This window comes from Anopheles marshallii, chromosome 2 (genome assembly GCF_943734725.1).
Source record: "Anopheles marshallii chromosome 2, idAnoMarsDA_429_01, whole genome shotgun sequence".
Classification (NCBI taxonomy): Eukaryota; Metazoa; Arthropoda; class Insecta; order Diptera; family Culicidae; genus Anopheles; species Anopheles marshallii.
Genome location: NC_071326.1, coordinates 10,135,478 through 10,159,484, shown reverse-complemented (window position 1 = coordinate 10,159,484; position 24,007 = coordinate 10,135,478). Strand labels below are relative to the sequence as shown.

General features: G+C 45.7%; 8 protein-coding genes and 1 pseudogene across 8 annotated transcripts; 4 read left to right on the top strand and 5 right to left on the bottom strand.

The window, feature by feature from the left end:
• The first annotated feature begins 707 nt into the window (after positions 1 to 707).
• Positions 708 to 1,225, top strand: LOC128709124 (uncharacterized). The gene is made up of 2 exons (XM_053804109.1): positions 708 to 765; positions 846 to 1,225. The coding sequence occupies exons 1-2, from the start codon at positions 708 to 710 to the stop codon at positions 1,223 to 1,225; spliced, it is 438 nt and encodes a 145-aa protein (XP_053660084.1).
• A 1,513-nt stretch (positions 1,226 to 2,738) lies between these two features.
• On the top strand, positions 2,739 to 3,300 carry LOC128708826 (uncharacterized). The gene is made up of 2 exons (XM_053803807.1): positions 2,739 to 2,804; positions 2,885 to 3,300. Exons 1-2 carry the CDS (start codon positions 2,756 to 2,758, stop codon positions 3,298 to 3,300), a joined length of 465 nt encoding a protein of 154 aa, XP_053659782.1. The 5' UTR covers positions 2,739 to 2,755.
• Positions 3,301 to 4,276: 976 nt separating this feature from the next.
• LOC128709344 (uncharacterized) lies at positions 4,277 to 5,652 on the bottom strand. Its single transcript, XM_053804341.1, has 4 exons — positions 4,873 to 5,652; positions 4,575 to 4,799; positions 4,417 to 4,506; positions 4,277 to 4,342 (listed from the first exon to the last, which is right to left on the bottom strand). Exons 1-4 carry the CDS (start codon positions 5,650 to 5,652, stop codon positions 4,277 to 4,279), a joined length of 1,161 nt encoding a protein of 386 aa, XP_053660316.1.
• A 205-nt stretch (positions 5,653 to 5,857) lies between these two features.
• On the bottom strand, positions 5,858 to 7,225 carry LOC128710059 (uncharacterized). Its single transcript, XM_053805098.1, has 4 exons — positions 6,461 to 7,225; positions 6,154 to 6,381; positions 5,987 to 6,076; positions 5,858 to 5,923 (listed from the first exon to the last, which is right to left on the bottom strand). The coding sequence occupies exons 1-4, from the start codon at positions 7,223 to 7,225 to the stop codon at positions 5,858 to 5,860; spliced, it is 1,149 nt and encodes a 382-aa protein (XP_053661073.1).
• Positions 7,226 to 7,472: 247 nt separating this feature from the next.
• LOC128710054 (uncharacterized) lies at positions 7,473 to 8,718 on the bottom strand (annotated as a pseudogene).
• A 328-nt stretch (positions 8,719 to 9,046) lies between these two features.
• Positions 9,047 to 12,222, top strand: LOC128710048 (uncharacterized). Its single transcript, XM_053805088.1, has 6 exons — positions 9,047 to 9,868; positions 9,929 to 10,072; positions 10,146 to 10,291; positions 10,357 to 10,526; positions 11,394 to 11,986; positions 12,175 to 12,222. The coding sequence occupies exons 1-6, from the start codon at positions 9,047 to 9,049 to the stop codon at positions 12,220 to 12,222; spliced, it is 1,923 nt and encodes a 640-aa protein (XP_053661063.1).
• A 499-nt stretch (positions 12,223 to 12,721) lies between these two features.
• Positions 12,722 to 13,585, top strand: LOC128710046 (putative gustatory receptor 28b). The gene is made up of 5 exons (XM_053805086.1): positions 12,722 to 12,934; positions 13,010 to 13,159; positions 13,237 to 13,305; positions 13,372 to 13,461; positions 13,523 to 13,585. The coding sequence occupies exons 1-5, from the start codon at positions 12,722 to 12,724 to the stop codon at positions 13,583 to 13,585; spliced, it is 585 nt and encodes a 194-aa protein (XP_053661061.1).
• Positions 13,586 to 14,283: 698 nt separating this feature from the next.
• LOC128707433 (uncharacterized) lies at positions 14,284 to 18,848 on the bottom strand. The gene is given in 7 exon segments (XM_053802386.1): positions 14,284 to 14,588; positions 14,773 to 14,824; positions 15,123 to 15,176; positions 15,303 to 15,557; positions 15,639 to 16,636; positions 16,675 to 18,390; positions 18,458 to 18,848. Coding segments are annotated over 7 exon segments (3,771 nt in total).
• Positions 18,849 to 19,257: 409 nt separating this feature from the next.
• LOC128708647 (uncharacterized) lies at positions 19,258 to 19,956 on the bottom strand. Its single transcript, XM_053803626.1, has 3 exons — positions 19,840 to 19,956; positions 19,633 to 19,771; positions 19,258 to 19,571 (listed from the first exon to the last, which is right to left on the bottom strand). Exons 1-3 carry the CDS (start codon positions 19,954 to 19,956, stop codon positions 19,258 to 19,260), a joined length of 570 nt encoding a protein of 189 aa, XP_053659601.1.
• Between the last annotated feature and the right edge of the window lie 4,051 nt (positions 19,957 to 24,007).

Genomic DNA, 24,007 nt, shown 5'->3' with positions numbered 1-24,007 from the left:
GAGGTGCCTGGTGTTGTTGTGCGTTGCAGAACACATTGCAATGGGAGCGAGAGTATCAGAGAGAGAGAAGACTACTAAACTACTACACGCGAGCACGGATGAGAGAAGAGAGAGAGAGAGCGCAGTCGCGTGGTTTCTCGCGCGCGCTCTATACAAAATTGTTTTCCCGCCATTTTCGAACCGCGTGGTCCGCGTGTCGTTTGTTGCATGATTTATGTTGGTTATTAATTTGTGCTAATCAGTCTCCAATCTCAGCTTTTAACTTGTTAAACATGTCTTAATCTACGTTCCGTTTCATACTTCTGTACATCAAAATGGTTGTTTTGGCTGAAATGTAATACCTTTTTATAACAACTTGCTCTTGCTGGATTAATATTAATCGAAGACCAATCTGAAGTATGAAAGAATGATAACTACAAGCATACGAATGCGTTCCGCAATGGTGAAAAGATATTATTGACGATGAGTTTTATGTAGCGTCTGATAACACCAACACCAACACCAATCTGATTAATCTTTATCAACACATATTGAAGTTATCTAATTGTTCATGTGCAGAAGAATGTTGATAAGAGCGTTGATAAAATACAGTACAAACACACCAGCGCTAGGTTGGTTAGCTGACTGATACCAGCAGTTTTCGACCGTAGCTCATTGCCATTGCATCACCATCACATTATTCAACTGGCGTTCCCGTCGTACTGACCATGAATCATTGGAAGCATCTTCTTGTGGCTATTTTAGTGTGCTGTTTCGTGCAACATGGTAGCTATTAGAACTTAATGGGAAGTGAAACGTTCTCGGACTTTGCTAACAAGGCACTTTTTTGTTGTTGTTGTTGGCAGCATTTTCCATTTCCTGTTTTTCGTGCGACCATTCGGACGGTGACAGTGTGTGTGAGGACAACCTGATCGAATGTGATGCCAGTGCTGCATCGCTCGGCATGATAAGGGTGGCAGCGTTCAAGCCGACCATGCAGATAATCCAGAGCTCAACTTTTCGCTGCTTCGAGCTGTTGGTCGAGGACAATTCCGTGGTACAGCGGACACGGGGCTGTGCGTACGATTCCGTCGATGTGTGTCCGGGTGAAGTGCGCGTTGGTGTGCAGACGGGATGCCGATGGTGCAACGATAGCGATGGATGCAACTCGGCGGGCATCTTCCAGGTAAACGTGCTCCTAATGGCGGTTCTACTTCTGGTGGGAGTTTTTCACAAAATGTTTTAAAACAAGCAGTATTTGCCCATAAGTGCGTACAGGGGATTTAACAAACACACGTGAAATGTGGAATTAACAGGTGATAATGAACTGCAATGTTGTTACAACACAACTTGATGTTGCAAGTGACATAGTATTTTGTTTGATACGTTGTACGAAATAAAATCAAAAGTGACAAAAATGAAAGTAAAAGGGTATTTGATTTGTGTGTGTTTTTACATATTTCTATCACATATGAAACGAATTCTTTTAAAGCTTTTCTATAAGTTCATTTTTTTAATTCTGTTATTTTTATCCGTTATCCTCATGTACAAGAACTTCAAAAATCCAATCTCCTAAAAGTACGTGTCTTTAGTTGTCATCCGCTCTGGATTTGAATATGCTTCCACAGGATCCATAGCAAAGTCTAACCAGTCGACTACAATTTATCCAGCGCAGACTCTAGCCTATCTCTGCCTAGCTAGAAGTAAACGCTTGCTTACCAGGCCATCTGACAGTCAACGTGCACCTTATGAAGTTGGGCTTCTGCACTGGAACTCTGCGGTAGACATCGTACATCAAATCATAATCGTAGGCACATCAAATGTTTGTGGCTGGCCACCAGCATTAGCTTCTGATTGAACTATTGACTAAGTGTATCTACTGCCCAATCTTCCTACAAAGACTTGTCCGTATGCTTCAACAATTGTCTGATGATTTCGTCTACTGCTCGGAACAAAATAGAACTAACCATGGAACTCCTCTAATACCTAACCATAGACAACCCCTAACACTTCTACGTCAATTCGGTATTCAATATAGCATCTTATAGACAATCATAATCCAATCGTTCAATCCTCACCTCGAAGATCGCCGATGTTAAAAATGTATTTTAAAGATGAAAAAAAGCCTAATTCTAAAAAGGGTCATGTAAAAAAATTCAATGATCAGAAAATAAATTAATTAATTAATTAACTAATTAATACACACACAAATTATCAAATAAATAAAGAGTCCCCTATGTTCGTTTGACAAAACGCGCTTGAAAACACCTGACACCGAGTTCGAGAGATTCGAGAGAGGCTTTGTCGCCCCGAGAGGCAACGCAAGTTTTTCTCCGCTGCGCATGATCATCAGCGCTGTCCAACATCCGCAGCCAACATCGGAACACGCCCAAAACATTACCGAAACTCTGTTATGAATCCGGTTGGTTGTATAGAAAATTTCTCGCAATGCTTTTGTTTGAATTAAGCCAACAAACTATTAAACAAAGATCTTTAAGATTTTGCTGTTGTGGTAAATTTCCGAAGATTTGCGCTTATTGCAGAATTCACAAGGAACGCATCGCCATCCGCATGTTGGACATGCCTGCTTCATGACATCATTGCGTTGTGTTTCGCTTTGTCACAAAACGACGCGCGGTCATTAAATAAAATATTTCCTTCCAACCGCCGTTCGCTGTTGCTTCGCATCTCGCCTTATTACTGAATTGACTGCGGTCGGGTGCAGTGGGTACAGTTTTTGGTGCTGTTATTTGAAAGTGAAAGCAATATCCTCACAATGAAACTCTTCCTGCTGAGTGTGTTTTTCTTCCTGGCCACCTGCCACGGTAAGCATCCGGTCGAATCGTACGAAGGTACGGCTTCATTTTTACGGTTTCGTTTCCTCCCCTTGATCGCTGTTTTGCAGCCGCTCAAGCGTTGCGTTGTATGCAAGGGGTCGAGCTGATTCTGCCCTCGAACGGTACCCCGGAGAAGGACAGCGAAAAAGTGCCGGAATACACCGAGTGCGGGCTGGTGACCACGGGTGTGTCGGCTGCCACCCTGCTTGGGCTGAAACCGAGCACGGCCGTGCTGCCCTCGGGCGACTACAAGTGCTACCATCTGCGGATTGAGGACAGCGACACCAAGAAGGGAACCATCGTGAAGGGCTGCATCTACAAGGCCCAGAACGTGTGCGACGGCAAGTTCAAGGTGGACACCGCGCGCGAAGTATTCTGCAGCCAGTGCGATCAGGACGAGTGCAATTCGGCCCTTCGTTTCGCGTCCAACTGGAAGATTCTCAGCCTCACCCTGTTCACCATCGTGTGCTTCTTCATGAAGTAATCGCTTCCCGCGGTCCATCCCACTTACTCCATTGCGTTTATGCCAAAATGAATCATCACTTCGTTTTTTTTTTTTAGTGTGTAAGCTTTACAACCACAACGTACAATTACGATAGGGCCCAGTCTCAAATCTCTCAGGATAATACGCATGCCTTCCGCGAGCGTCAGTGTTTGCGTGCGACGTCGAGAGCGTGTCCGTTCGGGGCAGCAAAAGTGGAAACGAACTACCGAAAACTGCCATCTCTATTCTGCGACTAGAGTGTGATGCTGAAGACGCATCCGTAGCCCGGGATAAATGCCTTAACCACGATGACTACCAACGATATAGGATCGTAATCTCAAACGCTTTTTAGAATGGCCGTAGACCTTCCATCGCGAGTTAGCCGCCTTCGGGTGACTCGTAATGAAAGGACGCTCTTTTGCGCTTCCAGCTAATTTTCTAGTGGCAACATACGCTTGTAGTACGTTTTGCAAAGCGAATCAAAACATTATTGTACCAACGCTGTGTGTGCGACGCCCGTTCATCACCTTCCGGTGCCGGTTCCAAAAATCTCCGTAGAAGTAGATGCATCTTTTTCATGCTTTTGTGGTGCGTTAACCACGCATACATCATTGTGTTTGCCCGATGCATTGTGAAGCATCTTAGAGAGTGATTAAAGAAACAATAAAATTTGCTTATCATTAGCATGCCCCGCTCGTGTGTTGTTGCCGTGAAGGTGCCGGCATTGTCAGTGCCATTTTTCGCCGGCAAAACCATGACATCATCCGAAACAAACAAAACCGCGCATGACTTCATTCGCGTCCGATGGGGTGCTGGGGTAATCGTTCCCCCACCAACAGTGTACGCGGCAAGGCAGGGCACGGCGTTGATTTAGCGACGACATTTTTCTTTCTTTATTATTCTGTTCATGCGCTTGCGGTGAAGCCGTTTGTCACACACACACATGGCGTTGAGCGTTGGGCACTTTGCAAATTTTCTATCCATATTCTTGCATGTGGAATTGTACCAGTATGATCACGTAACTCGTCACAGTGGCCATTATCTAGCAAATAAATTACGATTGTTAGTCGGCGTGTAACGATGGTCAACGATCGTTTCGTTGGGATGAAAACTTACCCCAAACAACAGTGCGCGATTCATCTCGTACAGACCAAAGTTTGTAACGCTGTAGTTTCGCTGCATACAGTCCAGCATAATTAGCTCCAGCTGTAATGATGTGAACGAACGAAGTTGTTAATTTACTAGCGCCGAAAAATAGCCAGCTTTGATCCTACCAATCTTTCCATGCCTTGGCTCTGGCATTGGTGGTCGACGGTGTTTAGGGTTAAGCACATTTTCTTCGATCGTTCGGTGAACTGGGCAGGTACTGCAACTATGCAGTACAGCTGGAGACACAGATACAGGAAAAACGACGCAGAGTTTAAATATTGCACGATGTCCTCCATGCCCAGGTTTTGCTGCTTCAATTCTAACATCGTTGAGGTGTACATGTAGTATACCTGGGGGCGGTAAAACATCACACAGTTATTGAAGAGCATACACCACAATGTATGAAACTCCCCTGATACAAACCGACAACACAATCATGAAAAAGTACCAACAATTTAGCAGCAGCACCGGAAGATTCATGATGATCATAAACTGCTTTTCCAGGTCGACATTTTTGCAATGAAGCATGTACGCGTGGTGCAGTGTTGATTCAAGCTGCTCGTCTGAGTTCTCGGCAAAACTGGTCAGTTTAGCATTGATCGCTCCTTGAATATGAATAGCGATCATTAATCCTACCAGATACAAGTTCGCGAACGCAGTGATAATGTATCGAAACACAGAAAAGCATACACCCATCGCTATCTGCCCGTTACTGGGACCTTCGTCCAGGGCGACGTAAAACATCACCAACGAAAACGCCAACAGAAAGACGTCTACAAACACTATTTTGAAGATAAGCCGCTGAGTGTACTCCCTGTTCGGGCCAGCGCAGTTCCACTTCCGCAGGATGGAGCTTCGCAACGCGAACAATTCATTGAACGTGCGGCGCAAAATGTCCACATTGAGCAGCATCTTCACATTCACGACGATCATGAACAGATAGAGGAGGCACAGTTGCACTGCAACTAACACAGATTCCATGGGAAAAAATCCACTGTAGCCGTGGAGATATATCAACACCATCACGCCAGGAGTGGCAACAGCGATGGCAAATGTCATCGCAACACAGTATAACACATGTTTACGACTTTTTGAAAACTGTCCGGGAGATCCGGGATCGTACTGTAACGCTAGTGTGCCGCATGCCAGTAGAAAGCTCCACAGAAACCGTTCCAACAGTTCGGACCACTTGCTAGCGTGCATTGTAAACATCCAAGTGAGGATCCTCCTGCGTGTCGAATATGCCGGCCACACATAACCCATAGTCGATGCGGTATGTAACTGGCGGTTCCTTAATACCCATCTGTTGTTTATTTATTCAGCTATCCATTTCTATCATTAATTAATTTACAACGCATCTGCGACAGACTTGCATAGACATTTAATTACAATTGCTTGGCTTGCTGCGTTATTTATATTCCTGAATATGGAACTGTATGAGTATGATCAGATAACTGGTTATCGTTGCTATCATCTGTAATGATAACGATACATTAGAGCCATGAGACATTTAGAGATTCATGAGCCAATTTCCTACCCCAAACAAGAGGGCCCGATTGATGGCGTACATGCCGTAGTTGCTGATGGAATAATTACGCTGCAAACAGTCCACCATGAGCAGCTCGATCTGGAACGACGGAAGGAATGCTTATATCCAAGTCCAAGCCCAAGCCCAAGCCCAAGCCGTTGCAATGCACTCCTTACCAAACGATCCTGACGAGCGTGGTGGTGAGGCTGGTTGGCGCAGACCAGATTTAGTAGTCGCATCATCTTTTTAGCCCGATCGGTGTACACCGAGGGCACCAACATGAGCAGATACAGCTGTACGCACTGATACAGCAAGTATATGAAGGGAACCATACATGCTTTAACCTCATCCCATTTCATGCCCCGTTCGGATGCTTCAAACGCATACACGTACATGTAGTAGACCTGTGCAAAGTGTTGCGGGAAAGCTCGAATTACACAAATGCGAAATCGTTAACGGTCAAAGGGTTTGTACGAACGTTACCGCGAAAATGATCATGAAAAAGTACCACCCGGTTAGCATCAGCGTTGGGAAGTTCAGGGTGTCCATGAATTTCTTCACTATTTCCTCGTTTCTACAATGTGCCATGTACATTTGCACCAAACTCGGTGCCGACGCCTGCTTCGACCATATCGGGCGACGGGCCAACTGCTTCACAATTGTATTTATCATCACTTGCATCGTGCCACAGATCGCCAGCCCGAGTAGGATTAAATTTTCGATTATCGACACGAAGTGCATCATGGCGTAAAACAGCACCGAACTCAGGGCAAGTTTGGGGATATCTTCCTCAAACGAAACGAGCGATGACAGTGAGACAGTGAAATCCAGTAGTAGGATTTTCAAGAACATCAGCGAGTACATACTGAACCCCGACAGCGTGCGACTCTGCGCCGTTTCCAAATCGTGCTTGAGTTCAAACATTTCATTCAACAGCCCGTACAGGGTTTCCTTCTTCACAATAAACATAACCTGCACTACCAATATAACGAGGTAAATGAACGTAAACTGAACAGCGCCAAGCAGCTTGGTGATTGAATTTTCCGCGCTCAAGTTGTTTGTGTACAGCGCAACACAAACGAACGGTCCCAGAACGGCAAACAGCACCAAGAACACGACGCAGAACATTACATTTGCTAACCGCTTCCTAAACCGTTTGCTTCGACAATCGAAATTTAACGGCAAAATTCCGAACACAAGCTTTAGCGCAATGCTTTCCACAACGATCAGCCAACGTCGGGGCTGCATTGTTGAGTATTGTGTGACGTGCAAATCGGATGGGACGATATGGCCATCGTTGCTATTAGTGAATGGGCATACATATTTTATGCTGCACATTTTTATTTATGCGTTCCAACTCAGTCCATCGAGCCATCTGCTCTCATTCCTGTAGGTAGTATTGCACTAAAATAATCATGTAGCTTGTAGTGCTGGCAACGATCTGCAAAGGTGAATGCGCATCATTATTGTTTTACCCAGTGTGCTGCTGGATTGCTTAACGATACTTACGGAGAACAGCATCGTATTGTCTATTGTAAAGAGTCCTTTAACTTGTATAGTGTAGTCCCGGTTCAAATGCTCGATAGTGACGAGTTCTATCTGTAGAGTAAATAGAGCGAACAATGTTCATTATCAATTCATTCTCCATTGCTTCGTTTGCCACTAGTCGCTACCGCTTGGTCCTCTGGACCGTCCGAAATTCGTCCCGTGTACATGCTCAGGTATGAGATGATTTGTCGCGCACTGCTGGTGAACATTGCCGACGATGAGGCGAGGAAATACACTTGAGCAATCTCACTGATGAAGAATGCGATCGGATTGATGATGTTCCGTACAGCGTCCACCGAGCCCAGTTGAAGATCTTGCACAATGCTTGTGTACGTGTAGAAAACCTGCGAATGGGAGACAGTTTTTTTTTGTTGGCACATTAATCACTGCAAACTTCCAAAACACGGCGAACCAGCACCTACCGAAAATACGATGATAAAGAAGTACCAGATGCTCAACAGCAGGATTGGTATGGTCACGATCTCGATAATGTTTTGCACGATGAGCGATGTTTCCGTGTGCAACAGGTACAGGCGTACGGTTTCTTTGGGAGCTTTCGACCCGTACACCAGATCGTTACAGCGTGCATTGATAATCTTGTAGATATTCACAGCGTTATACAGCACGAACAGGAAAAAATTTATCGTAGCGTTCATGCTGCTCACTTGCAGCAGATTGCAGAAACCGATGAACGAATAAATCAGGGAATGGTTCAAATCAACAAACGTGCGAAAAAAGGATGCGCTCAGAATCATCATCCCGAGATCAAACACCATCAGCTTTACGAACAGCTTTCGCGACAACGTCGGCGCCAATGCAACACCCGACGAACCCTGCAGTGTCTGCTCGCGCAGTGCTAGCAGGGCATTGAGCAGCTTGCAAAGCTTTCCCCGATTGGCGATAGCTTTCATGCGCGATGTTAGCACAACGATGTACATGAACAGAAACTGCACCACCATCATGTAGGAGTTCACTTGGCCGCCTGGGTGAAGCAACCCGGTAATGGATATCCAATAAATCCAGGGTCCTGCGACGGCATACAGTGCGGTGCCCACCACGTTGCCCCAGTAGTGTGCGGAACTTTCCGCAAATCGGTTTGTCGATCCATTCAACCGGAAGGGCAACAGTCCGCAAACCATCAGCAACCAGATGCAACACTTTTCCATACGCGTCAACACACCGTTCGGTGCCATCGCGTATTTAGACTTTTGAGGTGTGTCTGTTCGATGCGTACTGTTCAACCTCGATCACGCTACGCATAACTAAAACCTGCCCCCTCGCCCGAAACACATTACTCAATTGCTTGCGAAAGAAGGCAAGATAGCGAGGAAAGTATAGATTAATAATGCAACGCATAGCTTTAATTAATAGCTTCTCCTGACTAATGCGAGCACTGTCAGACATCTTGCAAACGGGAATGAGTTATAATTTATGAACACTTTTCAACGAGCTTCGTTCGGCCAAAGCCGGGACTGCATGGTGTGGCAGACGAGTAGTACGGTAGTATCCTGCAGCTAGACCATGTTGCGGTACTGCTTCCGCTTTCTGTACTACTTCCATTCGATCATGGGACTAAACCCATTTGGGATCAACGACCGATACACAGTACAGCGTAGTAAACTCAAACGGCGCTGGACGCTCACGATCGGTTGTGCTATAGCCATTTTGGTGTGCTTCAGCTACGGGTCCATTTTGTCGGGGGGTTCGGCTTCATCCGGCACGTATGTGGACTTGATACTCATCCGATCGCTAGTGCTGGTTGAGTTTTTCATCCGATACTGCTCCGTCGTCGTGTGCTTCTATCAGATACTCACCAACGAAGCTAACCTGCACCGATACATCCATCGATTTATCGCGATCGTCCAGAGTGTGCGGTGCAGTCAATCCTACGGCCTGATCCCGCGCATGGTGTACATCCTGATAGCTAAGATACTGATCGTTGATATCGGGCTGTGCACGCTGTTTGCGGTAAACTACGGCATAAATAACCCAAACGCGTACATCAACGGATATCGCACGGTCAACATCTATGTGGTGATGATTGGCGCACAAATCACGAACGTTGTTCTGCTAATGCTGCTCTTCAGTTCCCACACTTATGCGCAAATAAACAATCAGCTGGATCGAACTGTGCGCCGGATGCTTTGCTTCGAGACAGAGGGCTGCTACTGGGGCAGAAGAAGGGTGCTGCAGCAACAAATTTGCTGCGACGCTAGCGACACAATCGATCGACACTGTGCGCTGCATCAAGAGTTTACCGAGATCATACACAGGTTGATCTCGATTTTTCAAATCCTTATCGCACTGATAAATCTTAACCAATTCGTCGTCATCGTTTCTCGAGTAAGTGTACACGGACTGTGCATGTATGAACCATCTCAATGCAATTGCCGAACATTTCAGATCTACTTTATCTACATAACAAAAGCACAAAGCGACAGTGACTTCATCTCCTACCATCGATTGTACAACTCGATCCTGTACACCTGCTTTGAGGTTATCCAATGCATTCTACTTGCAGTAGGATCATCGGTGGTCACCAAAGAGGTTGCTTCGAAGTCCCGATTTGGGAGGAAATTCGCTTCTCACGAATGATCACGAATCTTTTCTCTCCTGTTAGGCCCGTATGCCAGGCATCATTCTGAACCTGTTCATTGACGCTCCGCTAGACATACGCGCCGAACGCAGCATCGAGACGTTCAGCCTCGTCATGTTGGGCACTGATCTCAGAATCAAAATCGCTGGATTGTACGTATTGCGTTTAGTGTTTTTGTTCTCGGTAAGTATGGTTCTTCTGTGCAGGTTGTTTTTTAAGTCTTTCCTTCAAAGAGGTTCCTTTTTCTCGCCTTAGCTCGCCACAACGGTTTGCATGTATCTCATCGTGTTGATACAATTTCAACTGAGCAGCTACTAGCCGTGGAAGTGCTACGATACGTCAAGGTTGTGCTGGTTGAAGTATTGGAGAACAGTATTACTATCACGCTATCAGTGCAGTATAAAAGTAAAATAAAATACTATGTATCATCCTGTCACATAGAACAAGCAGTATCTTCTATCTATCTGTTAAGGTCATCCTTTAAAATTTTAAGCGTGGAATATGTTTTTAAGTTCTCGTTTGCACTTTACCAAACCTCTTGAATCTGTTGCATCTTGTGGCATGCCTTCTCTTGGTTTTCCTTCTGTTTATTCTTCTGCTTTTTTTCGATGGGACACTTCTCACTATGACTGCGGAGCTCTTCATCCCTCAGTCATATTCAAGTCATATTCATATTCACCCTACTTAAGGATAACTTATTGAGATAACTTTAGGACAACTTGAGGGCGGATTACTTGTCTTCGCACATTCCACACTAGAACACACACTGGTTTCGAATGTTAGATCCTATGTACATCCCCATAAACCAACATTACTAATCTTTCTGTATGCTTGGTCTTGTGATTGACCAATGATCGTCAGCTACTAAATCGATCAATAATTGTACGACAGCTCGTTTGGTGTCGAGTGCCTTAATTGCCACAGAGTTGAAGGGCATATTTTAATTAACGTGATTACTCATACCGATTAATTAACGATTAACGAAGGATCTTCTATTGACGGCCACCGAAGCACCGAGAGCATTAGTACTCCACGCAATGTCGTACGATATTCGCATTACGAAAGCTGTTCTCGTGCTCTTGAAGTGGTTTGGCCAGCTGTACGGAATTTTACCATTCTCATCGGAATCGTTCAACTTCGTACGTTCCCGCCCGAGGCTTTGGTACAGCCGAACGATAGCGTTGGTGCTGATAGTGATCTATCCGTGTGCCTATCTCATAATACTGAAGAATCATTCATTTCCCATGCTTGCTATAAGCCAATACCTCGTAGTGGTGCAATTTTCGCTTAACTACGTGTTCGTGGTCGTACTCTACCTGCAGGTGTTGTTCGATCCTTCGACACTGCTGCAAGTGCTAAACGAGCTGATCGAATGCGCACGAGCTGTACTGCGCTATACGTACACCTCGGGGGAGTTCACAGTTGGACGCCGGCTGCTGTTCAAAGCGCTTGCCATCGATGTTTTGCAATCGTTCTCGTGGTACGGTATATTTATCTGGCTGCAGCGAATGTTCGGTCTGAGCTATATGTTAGCCTTCGGGTTGAATGCGATGGCCGTTATGCAAATTGTAAGCGCGACGAACATTCTTCTAGCGGTCTTGCTTTGGGGCGCTTTTCTCTATCGTCTCATCAACGAACGCGTCCAGATCATTATCGAAAATCTGGTGCAAATGGGAGACCCAGCACAACTTCGCGATACTGCCAATCCCGAAAGACGAATCGTCTTCAACCATATTTACCGTCAGCTAGGTATTCTACGGGCCCATCATAATGCGCTGACCAACTGTATACAAAATATCGTTCAGTTTTACGAAGTTCCACTAGCGCTGGCAATGTTGTATCAATTTTTTATTATTATTTCTGAGGTAAGCAGCTGTATATATTTCTCGCACTAGCCGGTTAATAATAGATCATACAGGAACCAACTGCACAAACCATAATGATTTCCGGTGCTCCTCGAGTACATCCAGTTGTCAAACATATCTTCGTGATACGAGTTCGCCATGCTGTACGATAAATTAATGCTGTTTGTGCTTCGCGTTCACTTTCACAGCGCGCGGTTCATCGGATTCTTGCCGTTTCACTGTACTGGACAGTTTGAGCATTTTTGCATTAACAAATGGCTCACTATTTGGTCGCACGGACTTGCCGTCTTCCTAATTTGCTTCTATCCATTTGTCTACTTCAACCTGATGTTGGACATTCCTTATCCGGACCTAAGTCTCGTCAATTATCTCGTTGGGTTGCAGATGATCCTGCACTATTTGGCACTCACGCTTATGTACATTCATCTGCTACCGTCCAGAATAGTGGTTTGTGACATTTTCAACAACCTTGCCTATCTCTCCCGTTCACTCAATGATGGACAGCAGTGGAAAGGCAAGAGAACAACGAAGAACATCCTTAAAATCACCTTCAAAGTTATCCTATCGGACAATATTATATGCACATTCTTCGCGTACTATTGCGGACGGTTTATTACTCGTGGTAATACAGGATCGGAAATACTCTGGTTGTTTAACATTTTTGCCCTTTGGCAGTGTGCGATCTTCAGCAACATGATCATATTTCTGCTAAACATTGGCACACATCTGTATGATATGCTGAATCGCAATATCTGCCTCCAAATGCATCACATTCGTTCATCTCATTATTCCGATCAAAAAAACTCAGAATCAATCACGTTTGAGGCGTTAAACGCTATTAAACGACATCATCAATCCGTCACTAGCACCGTGCGAACTGGCATTCACGTTTTAAGCTTTCCCATGTCGTGCCTATTGCTTGTTCACTTTACTATTATCATATCGGAAGTATGCATCAGATGCGGTCTGCAAACAGTGCAAGTAGAACTAGACTGAATGGGTTCCTTTACTACACCACGACAGATATTCTACGCGTATACATCCATCGTGCAGGATATCAAAAACGATGTTGAAGTGCCGCTGGGGACGTATATGAGCTCTATTCTGTTTGCCGCTTTTGAGGCTATTCAATTTTACTACATCATTTCGGCCAGTTCCGAAATCACCGAACAGGTTCGTCTAGTATTTGAGAAAAAAGAGGGTTTTATAACCAGGACCGGTTGCAACTGATTGTCGTTGTCTTTTTACAGGCGGAAAAAACTGGCATATTACTTAATGAGTTCATGCCAACAGCTCCTAATCTGTGCGTAGAACGATGCGTAAGTACTTTAAATGCACACAGGCAATTCGCATATGTGAGCTGATTTACTGCGACTTTCGTTTAGATCGAATCGTTCACTATAGAGCTGTTGCACCAAGACTTCAAAATCAATAACTGTGGCATGTACGATGTTGACTACACATTGATGTTTTCGGTAGGTGCTTAAAACACAGAAATCGACCTTATGTGTTATTAATACTGTGGATCTTTTCCAGATGATCGCCACCATAACCAGCTACCTGATCATGTTAGTGCAGTTCCAATTGGCTGAGATTTAATCTGCCTCTGTGTGTCACCTTCGGTCACTATTTCGGACATTCGGGATTTGTTCAGCAAATTTCAGTAGATGGAATCCGTATAGCCAACATGCCGTATCCGTTACGTTTATTCGACATTTCGCAAATACATCAATTGAGCTATACGTAGTGAATGAATTCAGATCGGGGTATTTATATGATACGTTCCGTGGAACGTACAGTACTGCAAAAGCTTTGCAAAAGATACACGCGTGAGTCTCATTTCTTTCAGGCATTGTTTTTAATTAACCCTGAACGCAGTACGGGAGGCTCCGGTCTCTCAAATGACAGGACCTTTACCAAATCCTATCCGGACCGTGTTCCCGTAACTAAGGACTAACTATCAAGTTACGTGGAGAAAAAAAAATAGCAAGCCAATCATGGCAGGCATTTGACCCATGACAGGTCGTTACACTGTAGCTTATGCAGCTGTTATTTGATACGCCAATTCTCTCTTGATTGGCACCGAAATCACCTACAACGAGAAGATCGGGATATATTGGAGTAAAGATGTGAAGATTAGTCGTTCTGAGAAAAAGAGAGAGAAAAACTCAATTCACACGTGACCGACATGCTCCTAAACGATTGCAACTACCTGCAACAGTGCGTGATCGATATTAGTACGAATAATGACTTCTGATATCATCCTTTACTTGCATGCCTTCGGGTGTCCGGTTTCTTTACGGCTGTCTCTTCACTCTGGCAATGTATTTCGTTTGCGTGAGCGCACTGCTACCCTCGGACGGGTCCATCATTCGCTTCCAATCCGTGACACCGACGACAAACCCTAGCTGGCGCATCTTTTCCTGCGCTTTGCGCTCCTCGACATCAGCCCAGCGTACACGCTTTTTCTTTCCGCCGGTGCTGCTGGGAGCGTCCTGCTGGTTTCCACTCTCGTGCTCCTCGCTGTTGAAATCATCCAGCTGCAAATAGTCCTCCAGTGTGGGGGGCCGTTTCAAGGGTTTACTGATACCATCGAGCCTTGCTGTGAAGAAAGATGACGAAAAAACGACACACAAACGAGCCTTATATTAGACATCGGTGTACAAATTATGGGATTACTGTTGCTAAAAATTCCGATGATGAAATAAGATTGTTTACGGTTTATTTCAAGACAATCAAGAGAGTTATTAAGTACGGTTTACAAAAAAAAAACGAGTAATACCAACCTAAATTCTGCTCGCTGGTGTCGTGGTCCCATTTACTCGCGAATATGTCACACTATATGCACGCATTATATTTATCAATAATAATTGTTAAGAAAAAACCGTATCATTACGATGCTATACGCTGCATCAATCGTCGAATGTTTCATACAACGAAGGGTCTCATATGCATCAATGATGCATTACGATAAATAAAATAGGGGAATTGGAAATACTAGAAACTTGGCGTTGAGGTAAAACATCTGTTCATATTTGGCCATATACCATATGTTGCTAGCAAACAGTACATAAGAAAATGTCCAACGAATCTGTTTTGAAACGACATTCGTTTTGCTTAATACTCAATATCTCACCTCAGCCGTACCATCCGGGGAACTGTCGTTACTGTCGTCGTGTGATGGATTGGTCTGCGAAAGAACGTTGAAAAATATGAAAACAAACGTGTGAAACATAAACATCGACAACATAACCACACGAATGGGAAGTTAAAATCATTCGCAACGTTACGATGACTCAAAGTCACTATTCCCTACATGTTCCTCTTGGGGCCTGTTCTCCTCAGCGTCCGTGTGTTCCTCGTCGACTGGGGCAAGGTCCATATCGGCCACTGTCGTATCCGTATCTCCCGGCAGTTCTGGGTTAAGCAGAGAGCTGAAGTTGATTTGCACATGCTCATCTGGTGCCATGGCCCAATTATCTGCATATATCTGAATCTCCTGCTCAGTGCGATTATGAACGTTTTGCCGGGCACAATCTTCAACATCGGTTTGCATTGTACAGGTGTACACCTGCGAAAGTGTTGTTAGCGAGAAGAAAAACGTTTATCCTGGCACTCTCTACAAACAGTCATCTTCATCATCATCCTTTACCTTAAACCCATTGCTCCTGGCGAAGTTATGGAATTCACTATAAGTTTCCAACATGTGATTACAACAGTCGACAATGACAAAGTTAAACAAACGCTCCGATATGGTACGTTTGAATGCTTTGATCAGATTCTGCACATAAATGTCTTCCATTTCCGCATCGTACTCGTACTCCGATTTGGTCACCTTTGATACCTTGCCAGTCATTGGATCCTTCTCTTCTTCCTCTCTTTCCACCAGGAAATAATCGTCGATACTTAACACTCTTGGCGATTGATCGTAGCGTTGCTCGGTGTTTTTGATCAGGCGCGCCAGGTGTGATTTTCCACTGCCCGGCAGACCACGGATCAGTAGACAAATTCTAGGCGGACGGTGGAAACGTCCCGGAGGCAGCAAAAGATCGTCAATATCAACCATCCGTGATGGTGTTTGATTCTGCGAAGACAACGAAGATACCGTCGATTCGGACCGTTCGTCTAGCGGTTCCTGCTTGATTGGCTTTGCACTTTCGTCATTGCTCTGATAGGCAAATCCACCATCTGTCAAGACATCTTCGTCCGAGCTCAAGTCCTCCAACAACAGGTCCGGTTCCTGCTTACAGACCACCTGCGGTTGATCTGTTGTGGAATTCGCAGTTGGTTCACTCTGGTTCTGGCTGGCCGGCTCTGGCTCACCTTGCTGTTGCTGCTGCTGTTGTTTGAGCTTTTGCTTGCGTATGGACGATGGTCGCTTACCACGCTTCGTACTAAGGCAATTGGGACGATTATCGTTCATCAGCAGGAACTTGCTGGGATAGTTGGGGTTACTTTCATCCGGATTAGGATTCAAGTGCATCTGGGCCAACCGTTCCAATCCCGACACGGTTCGATCATGCGCTGCGGGTTGATTCGTTGGTGGCCATTTATTGCTGTGCTGTACGGCAACTACCGGTGCCGCATTCGCCACACGCGAATGGTTGTAATCAAAACGCTGCGTAGTTGTACCGAACCCGTTTTCATTGACTGAAATTGATCAAATTAGTTAGTACATCGAGACAAACTTCATATCAGGACAAATATAATACCTCCTCGACTGTGATTGCCAGCCCTGTCCATATCACGGAATTCATTTCGCCTGTTGTTGTTAAATCTGTTATTAGTCGAGCTTTGTTGATTAGTGCCACAGTGACCATAGTCTATAACGCGCCCAGCTGGCAGCTGATGACCAGTTACTGATCCCGTATTGCTACAGTTGGAGTAATCAAACACCTGCTGCGGTTTGAAGTAATCATCGACCGGTTCACTTTTGATCGGTTCCTTAATCGGTGGCAAAGGTTTCGGCAATTCTCCCACGTTCCGAATGGGGAGTTCATCCAGCACGAGCACCCCTGTGCGTATTTTTTTCTGCCGCAAAACCTGAATCGCCAACAGCATCTTACTTTTCCGATGCTCAAAAACTTGCACATGTTCGTATCGATCGTAAATTTCCTGATATTCGTCCTCGGTCATCCAGTCGGGTTTAGGCACGGCCACCGGACGACCCAATTCCGGATCCACCTCGTACTCTTTGTGATTGACCGCTGCTAACGGTGGTCTTAAATCGAATCGTGGCATCTTCGCTAGTGGCGGACCGTCCCTCGCATAACCATCGTTGTTGTAAGGCCCATTCTCAGATGGTGGCTCCGCATTTCTGCCAAATCTATCGCGCTGCGACTTATTGGCTGAACGTATCATAGGGGGTGGTCGACTAAAATCGACGTCTAGTAATGGCGGTGGTATGCGAGGATCGAAACCTTGTTGCTTACTGTGTTCTAACACCCAATCTTCCCTTTCCATCCGGCCATGTGGAGCAGTACTTGATGAGGGATGAGGCCCACGATCATTTGGTCCATTAGTATGGGAACCAAACGATGTTGCTACGTTTGAGTGATGTTGTACCTTTCCGTCGACCATTTCATTCGATGGCTTTTCTACAGCATTGTTTTGCTCCGGAGTTGAATTTCCCAGATTTGGGTTATTTGTTAGCTGTGCCAAAGCCGCTACTAGAGGATTTGTTGCACCGCTAGTACCTGCGCTGTTTCCTGATATTGTTTTACCGACCAGCTGCAATAGAGCGTTCACGTTGGGATCGTTCAACAAAGAACTGATCATGTTGTTCGGGTTGGGTTTTGGTGCATTCCGCTTGACATCTTCCTCGTCATTCGACAAATCGATCACAGGGTCGTCTAATTTTGCTTTCTTGGGCAACGGTGCAGGTGCATCGTCGATCAAATCCAGTCCAGGGATGCCACCATCACGGCAGCTAGCACCAGGACCACTAAACAGACTTTGCATATTGTTCGACTCCATGTTTCTATCTTGCTGAGTATTCTCGACAGTCACTGTACCGGTTTCAATGTTGGAACCGTAACTATAGGTTTCTTCCGGCGCTGGAGGATGCGAGGGTTGCGAGGATGGCAATGGGGGTGGTGGCGGTTGTGATGGTTGTGGCGGAGGTGGAGGAGGTTTTTGAGGTGGCACAACTAGAGTCGTGGTCCGAGGTCCTTGAGGCCCAGCATTCTGACCAAGTCTCCGTCGTCGCAATTGTTCGCGATGATCAAGTAGCTTCTTACGCTGTTCTTCGTACTTCTGCTCGTACTCTCTGTATGCCGCCTTGTCCGGATGGTTGATGTTGGTTTTCTTCCACGTTTCGAATTCCTGTTCCCATTTTCGAAACTGTTCATCGAAGGCGACCTCCTCGGGACTTTTCTCTTCCGGAAGTGGAGGTTTTTCACCAACTGAAAATATTAAGAATCCGTGTAACGAAATATAAAAGACATCACCCTTAACAAGACATTTCCTTACCTCTGTTCATATGCAACTCGTCCGGATGAGGTTCTGAGGGCGGCGGAGGAGCAACCATGGAACCAAAAGATGATGCAACCGGTGGAGGAGCCGGTGGGACATAAGCATTGGCCATGGCATTGGGCACAGCTTGGGGCATCGGAGAGGCCACGGGTGGCAACGTATTGCCTGTTTGCTGTGCGTATTTTTCACCATACATCGCATACCATTGTGCGTATTGTTGTTGATACTGCTGCCATTGCCATTGATTGTACTGATCGGTATTGGCCGCCCCGTAGTTCGGCATCGGGGCACTGGGCGCACTCAAATGTGCACTATTGCCCATTGGTGGAGGATATCTTGGGCCCATGGCTTGCTGCTGCATCGCTGGCCAGTTATTCTGCCAGGCCATAATGTTTGCTCGCTTTCAGTCGGTGTTCCAGGTTTTACATACTCCCTCACGACTCTGCAAATGTGTACAAATTTTACACAACGTTAACAAGTCCTCTTTAGCTTGAAATCTTTCATGAAGGTCCGAGTACTTTAAATGCTCTTTATATAGGACGTGCTTATTCCTAAATAACGAAACAAAAAAATGTTTCACAAAGCCTTATTTTCTTATTGCACCTAATTTGTTTTGCTAGAAAATTTTTAATCCAAAACCGATTCTGACAACTCACTGACAGCAGACTGGTTGGAGACAGTGCTGCCAGACACCTGTGAAAATTCATGTCATCCAATTCGGGGAAACGAAATAGATTTTTGGTCGTTTCTTTTCAATATGTATTTACAGAGATTTTCCATACCGATAAACAACTACACTATCGACGACGACGGCCACGAACCTGGGTCCATCCAGGGTCGATGGGTTCTTCGATAAACTTCGTGCTGGAGCCACCCGTGCTTGGACTAACTTCCGACGACACATCCACGGCAGATGCCGGTTCCACTTCCATGTCCTCTTGATCGTTTATGTCCTCCTCACTATCGCTGCTATCCGCTGGATGATACTTTATTTTCGATCCACTCATTATCCACATTTCACATGGGACCATCATTGCTATTTCAGCTCTAACTTCTTCCTCTTTGCCTTCCTTTAACATTTTCAAATGTTTTATCAAAACACCGCTGACCTCTGTGAAGCGAAACAGAAACAAATCAACACACGTTCATCGTGTATCCACCAACTCACTTACCTTGAATGGAATCATCTTCACAAATGGTCTCAAATTCTTGATCCATTATTTCTTCCAGCACCTCGCGTAGATCAATCGCGTCCACATTTTTGTTTTCAGTGCAGTACGATGTTACGTATTCGATCAGTTCTATTGCAGTCTGTGGACAACGATAGACACATTGTTATTAATAAGCGAGTGGTGGTCGGTTCACAGAAGGCTACTTACATTTAGTCCTAGGGGGCCACCCATGCCATGTTCTACAGCGAGCCGCAATGCCGTCCAACGATTTAGCACATTCTCCACGACCACCCGGAAGACTCCTTGCAGTGCTTTACTCGACATTGTGCAAAAGGAAAAGTGTACGCAGATGGTAATCTAATGACCTCACATGAGTTTACACAAGTTTATTATTCTATCGTAACTTGGTTCGTCAAAACCATCGTAAACACACGTTTCTAGCGGAATTCAACAATGATTCTTCTTGTTGTTGTTTTGTTGTCGGCTCCCAACCAACCAGTCAAACGTCAAATTCAACGTCTAGCGACATCTAGCGATCGGTACGAGAAGCGTAATTTGAATATCACAGTGGGAATGCCTGACAAAAAGGGGAATAAATTAGTTTTTGTTTTGGAATCTATGTTTATTAAAAACCTTTAAAAAAATGTAGAATACATAACGTACAGCTGCTGAATAAATCATTTTTAAATGTTGTTGTTTAAATGTTTTAAAAACATAAATTAAATTTGCAAGAATCAAATTTAAAAACGGAAGCGAATTTATTACCAAGCGGCAGTGTCATATAAGCTGTTGTTACGAGTTTAAAAAAAGGATGATTGGCAAATTTTTATCAGCTTTAGGAAAAGTGATTATTCAACTCTCCTGCCGCTTTCTTTTTCTCACTCTTCTCTTTCTCTCTTACTTTATATCTTTAGATCTGGCTCAGTCACTATATAGCTCCTTTCTCTCCTGCATCCTTCTTCCACTCTTTTTTGCACTGAGGATCGCTTCGGATGGGATTTTGTATAGGTTCTGTCGTGTAAAGATTGGTGACACTATCACTAAATCAGAGGCCTGTACACGTAGAATCATCCTTAAGCATGCCTTTGATTATTGTAGCCAGCAATGTTCCAATATAGGTAATGCATAGGTCTGTGGCGACCAGAGCATCGCAAATAGCCAAGACACAAAATAGCGCCACCTAGGCAAAAAAGAGGGTACTAAACAAATTGCTAGTTGGGAAGTTTTGCCTGGACACGACGAACACAATCAGTCCTTTGTTCCTAGGTAAACCCAAACTAGCAACCGGTAAAAGCTAGAACAATAAGATCCTTGTTTGTAGGAGAGGAACGAAGGAATACTCGAACAAACGAAAAAACAGACAGGATCAAACACGAAAGGAGACAGGAAAGTTCGAGACATGGCCAGCACAATATAAAAGCGGTGGCATGTCCGAACGAAAGTTAGTTATCGCTCCGGCCCCCGACGAGGAAGACCTTCTGCGAGTTATCGCTCCGATCTCCGACGAGGAAGACCTTCTGCGAGTTATCGCTCCGATCTCCGACGAGGAAGACCTTCTGCGAGTTATCGCTCCGATCTCCGACGAGGAAGACCTTCTGCGAGTTATCGCTCCGGCCCCCGACGAGGAAGACCTTCTGCGAGTAATCGCTCCGATATTCGACAAGAAAATCCTTCTGCCAGTAATCGTAAAGTAGGGAAGCAAAGTTGTCTGGAACCTAACTCCCAGCAGTTGGAAGGAAGAATAAAAATAGGACCCAACTTCGGTTGGACAACTCCTAAAACTGGTGACCCCGACGTGATTCCTTCCACCATCAGCCTTCAAACAGGCTTGTTGGGTACCGCACCACTGGCACCGAGGATCAACATGGGTACTGAGGAACCATCCGGTTTCTTTACTCCACGTACGTGTTAGTGTACAGTCTCGATCCGCACAAGCCGCTTCACCCGACATCGTCCCGTACCAACACTGTTGAGTATGACGCTGGCTCTCCGACGCCGACTCGTACACGCCTAGCCTTGTGTCCGTACACGCCGTACCACCTCAAGCCGTTTCACCGCACGATGAACGCAATCATCACGATCGCTGTGAACGGTGACGATTTCCGAACGCCGCCATTTTCTTTCACCACGTGCTGAACAACGCCACCATAGAAGGACGAACGCAGAAACGAGCGATAACTCCGCAGCCGAGGAACGACACCAGCAGCCAGGAAACATCCGGTACCACCTCGTACCAACGCCTCGGCCCGTAAATGCTGCTACCTTACACATCGTCGTGTAACGGCTCATGTCGACAAACACCATCCGTACCGACGCTATCCCGTCCGCACCTTTCCGTAGGACATCATTCCGTTAGACATCATCCCGTTCGACGCCGTTTCGTTACACGTATTCCATCAAATATACAGCGTCCGTCATCCGCAGTGACACCGTATTAGTGCGCCAAAAAGCACATACGGAGCGCCCCTACACTCGACAAAACTAGACGCTGTAACTTCCCAGGAAACGCTATCCACGCCGTCTTATTGCGTGACGAACGTAGCCACACCATCATCTACTGGTTGTTTTCCTTGCACTGCACAACGACAAACACAACCGCGTTGAGTGTCCTGGGAACGAACGAACTACCATCATCGCTGATGGCACATTGATCCTGAGCCTGACGACATCCATTGGAACCAACCGAATTGGTTTACGATACAACGTTGACGATCATCGACCTGCTGATGGAGTTCCCTGGATTGACCATTCGGTTCCGACACACGACAAACACCGGCACGCGCCTCACGCCCTCTAGATCAACTTTCGGGCCCTCGACCGACTCGCAGCCTCCTGCCCTCATCCACGGGAGCCAACCGTCATAGTCCGCGATACGACGCCAACGATGATCGACCAGCTGAGGGAGTTCTTTGGATCAACCGTTGCCTGATCACATCACCGATGTGCCCGCCTTCATCACGTCGTGACAACCGTCACCCGACCGCATCACCGAGGCTTCGCAACAACCGTTGCCTGATCACATCACCGATGTGCCCGCCTTCATCACGTCGTGACAACCGTCACCCGACCGAATCACCGAGGCTTAGCAACAACCGTTGCCTGATCCCATCATCGATGTGTTATCCTTCGTCGCCACTTCCTGGCGGAATCTTTCGATCGGTGTTTCCTAGTCACACACAGTTTCTGGTAACACCGCTCTAGGAGGGGAGTACTGTGGCGACCAGAGCATCGCAAATAGCCAAGACACAAAATAGCGCCACCTAGGCAAAAAAGAGGGTACTAAACAAATTGCTAGTTGGGAAGTTTTGCCTGGACACGACGAACACAATCAGTCCTTTGTTCCTAGGTAAACCCAAACTAGCAACCGGTAAAAGCTAGAACAATAAGATCCTTGTTTGTAGGAGAGGAACGAAGGAATACTCGAACAAACGAAAAAACAGACAGGATCAAACACGAAAGGAGACAGGAAAGTTCGAGACATGGCCAGCACAATATAAAAGCGGTGGCATGTCCGAACGAAAGTTAGTTATCGCTCCGGCCCCCGACGAGGAAGACCTTCTGCGAGTTATCGCTCCGATCTCCGACGAGGAAGACCTTCTGCGAGTTATCGCTCCGATCTCCGACGAGGAAGACCTTCTGCGAGTTATCGCTCCGATCTCCGACGAGGAAGACCTTCTGCGAGTTATCGCTCCGGCCCCCGACGAGGAAGACCTTCTGCGAGTAATCGCTCCGATATTCGACAAGAAAATCCTTCTGCCAGTAATCGTAAAGTAGGGAAGCAAAGTTGTCTGGAACCTAACTCCCAGCAGTTGGAAGGAAGAATAAAAATAGGACCCAACTTCGGTTGGACAACTCCTAAAGGTCTAAGAATGTCCTATAAATGCGGTAGAATCAATAGTGTGTGTAATTTATTTCTACGGCGCAATCGATGGAGAGTACCCAAAGTATCTAGACATAGTTTCTTGGATTAATCCAATTAAGTAACCATACCCGTTCAGTTCATCCCACATGAAGCGATGATATATCTTCCCTCACAGAAGACGACAAAATGGTCATGTAGCACAACACTCCCGAGGTATCAACGGTATGAATCACACAACCAACCAACCTCACGCTTATATTGTTTACCGTTGCGTTGGAAATTGATCATAATCAAATCATTGGATTAATAATTGGCACGCCTTGGCATAGTAAGTCCCGAAGTCTATGCTTCAAGGATGACTGGAGCAGTAAATTCAATTTCAATCTGGAACTATCTTGCAAGCGCACGTACTGGGTATTGGGTTTGCAGAGAATATAAACCACAACATGCACGTGGATGAGACACGTGTTGCTTTGCGTAAGAACACTAATAACGGGTCGCCGATCGGTAATG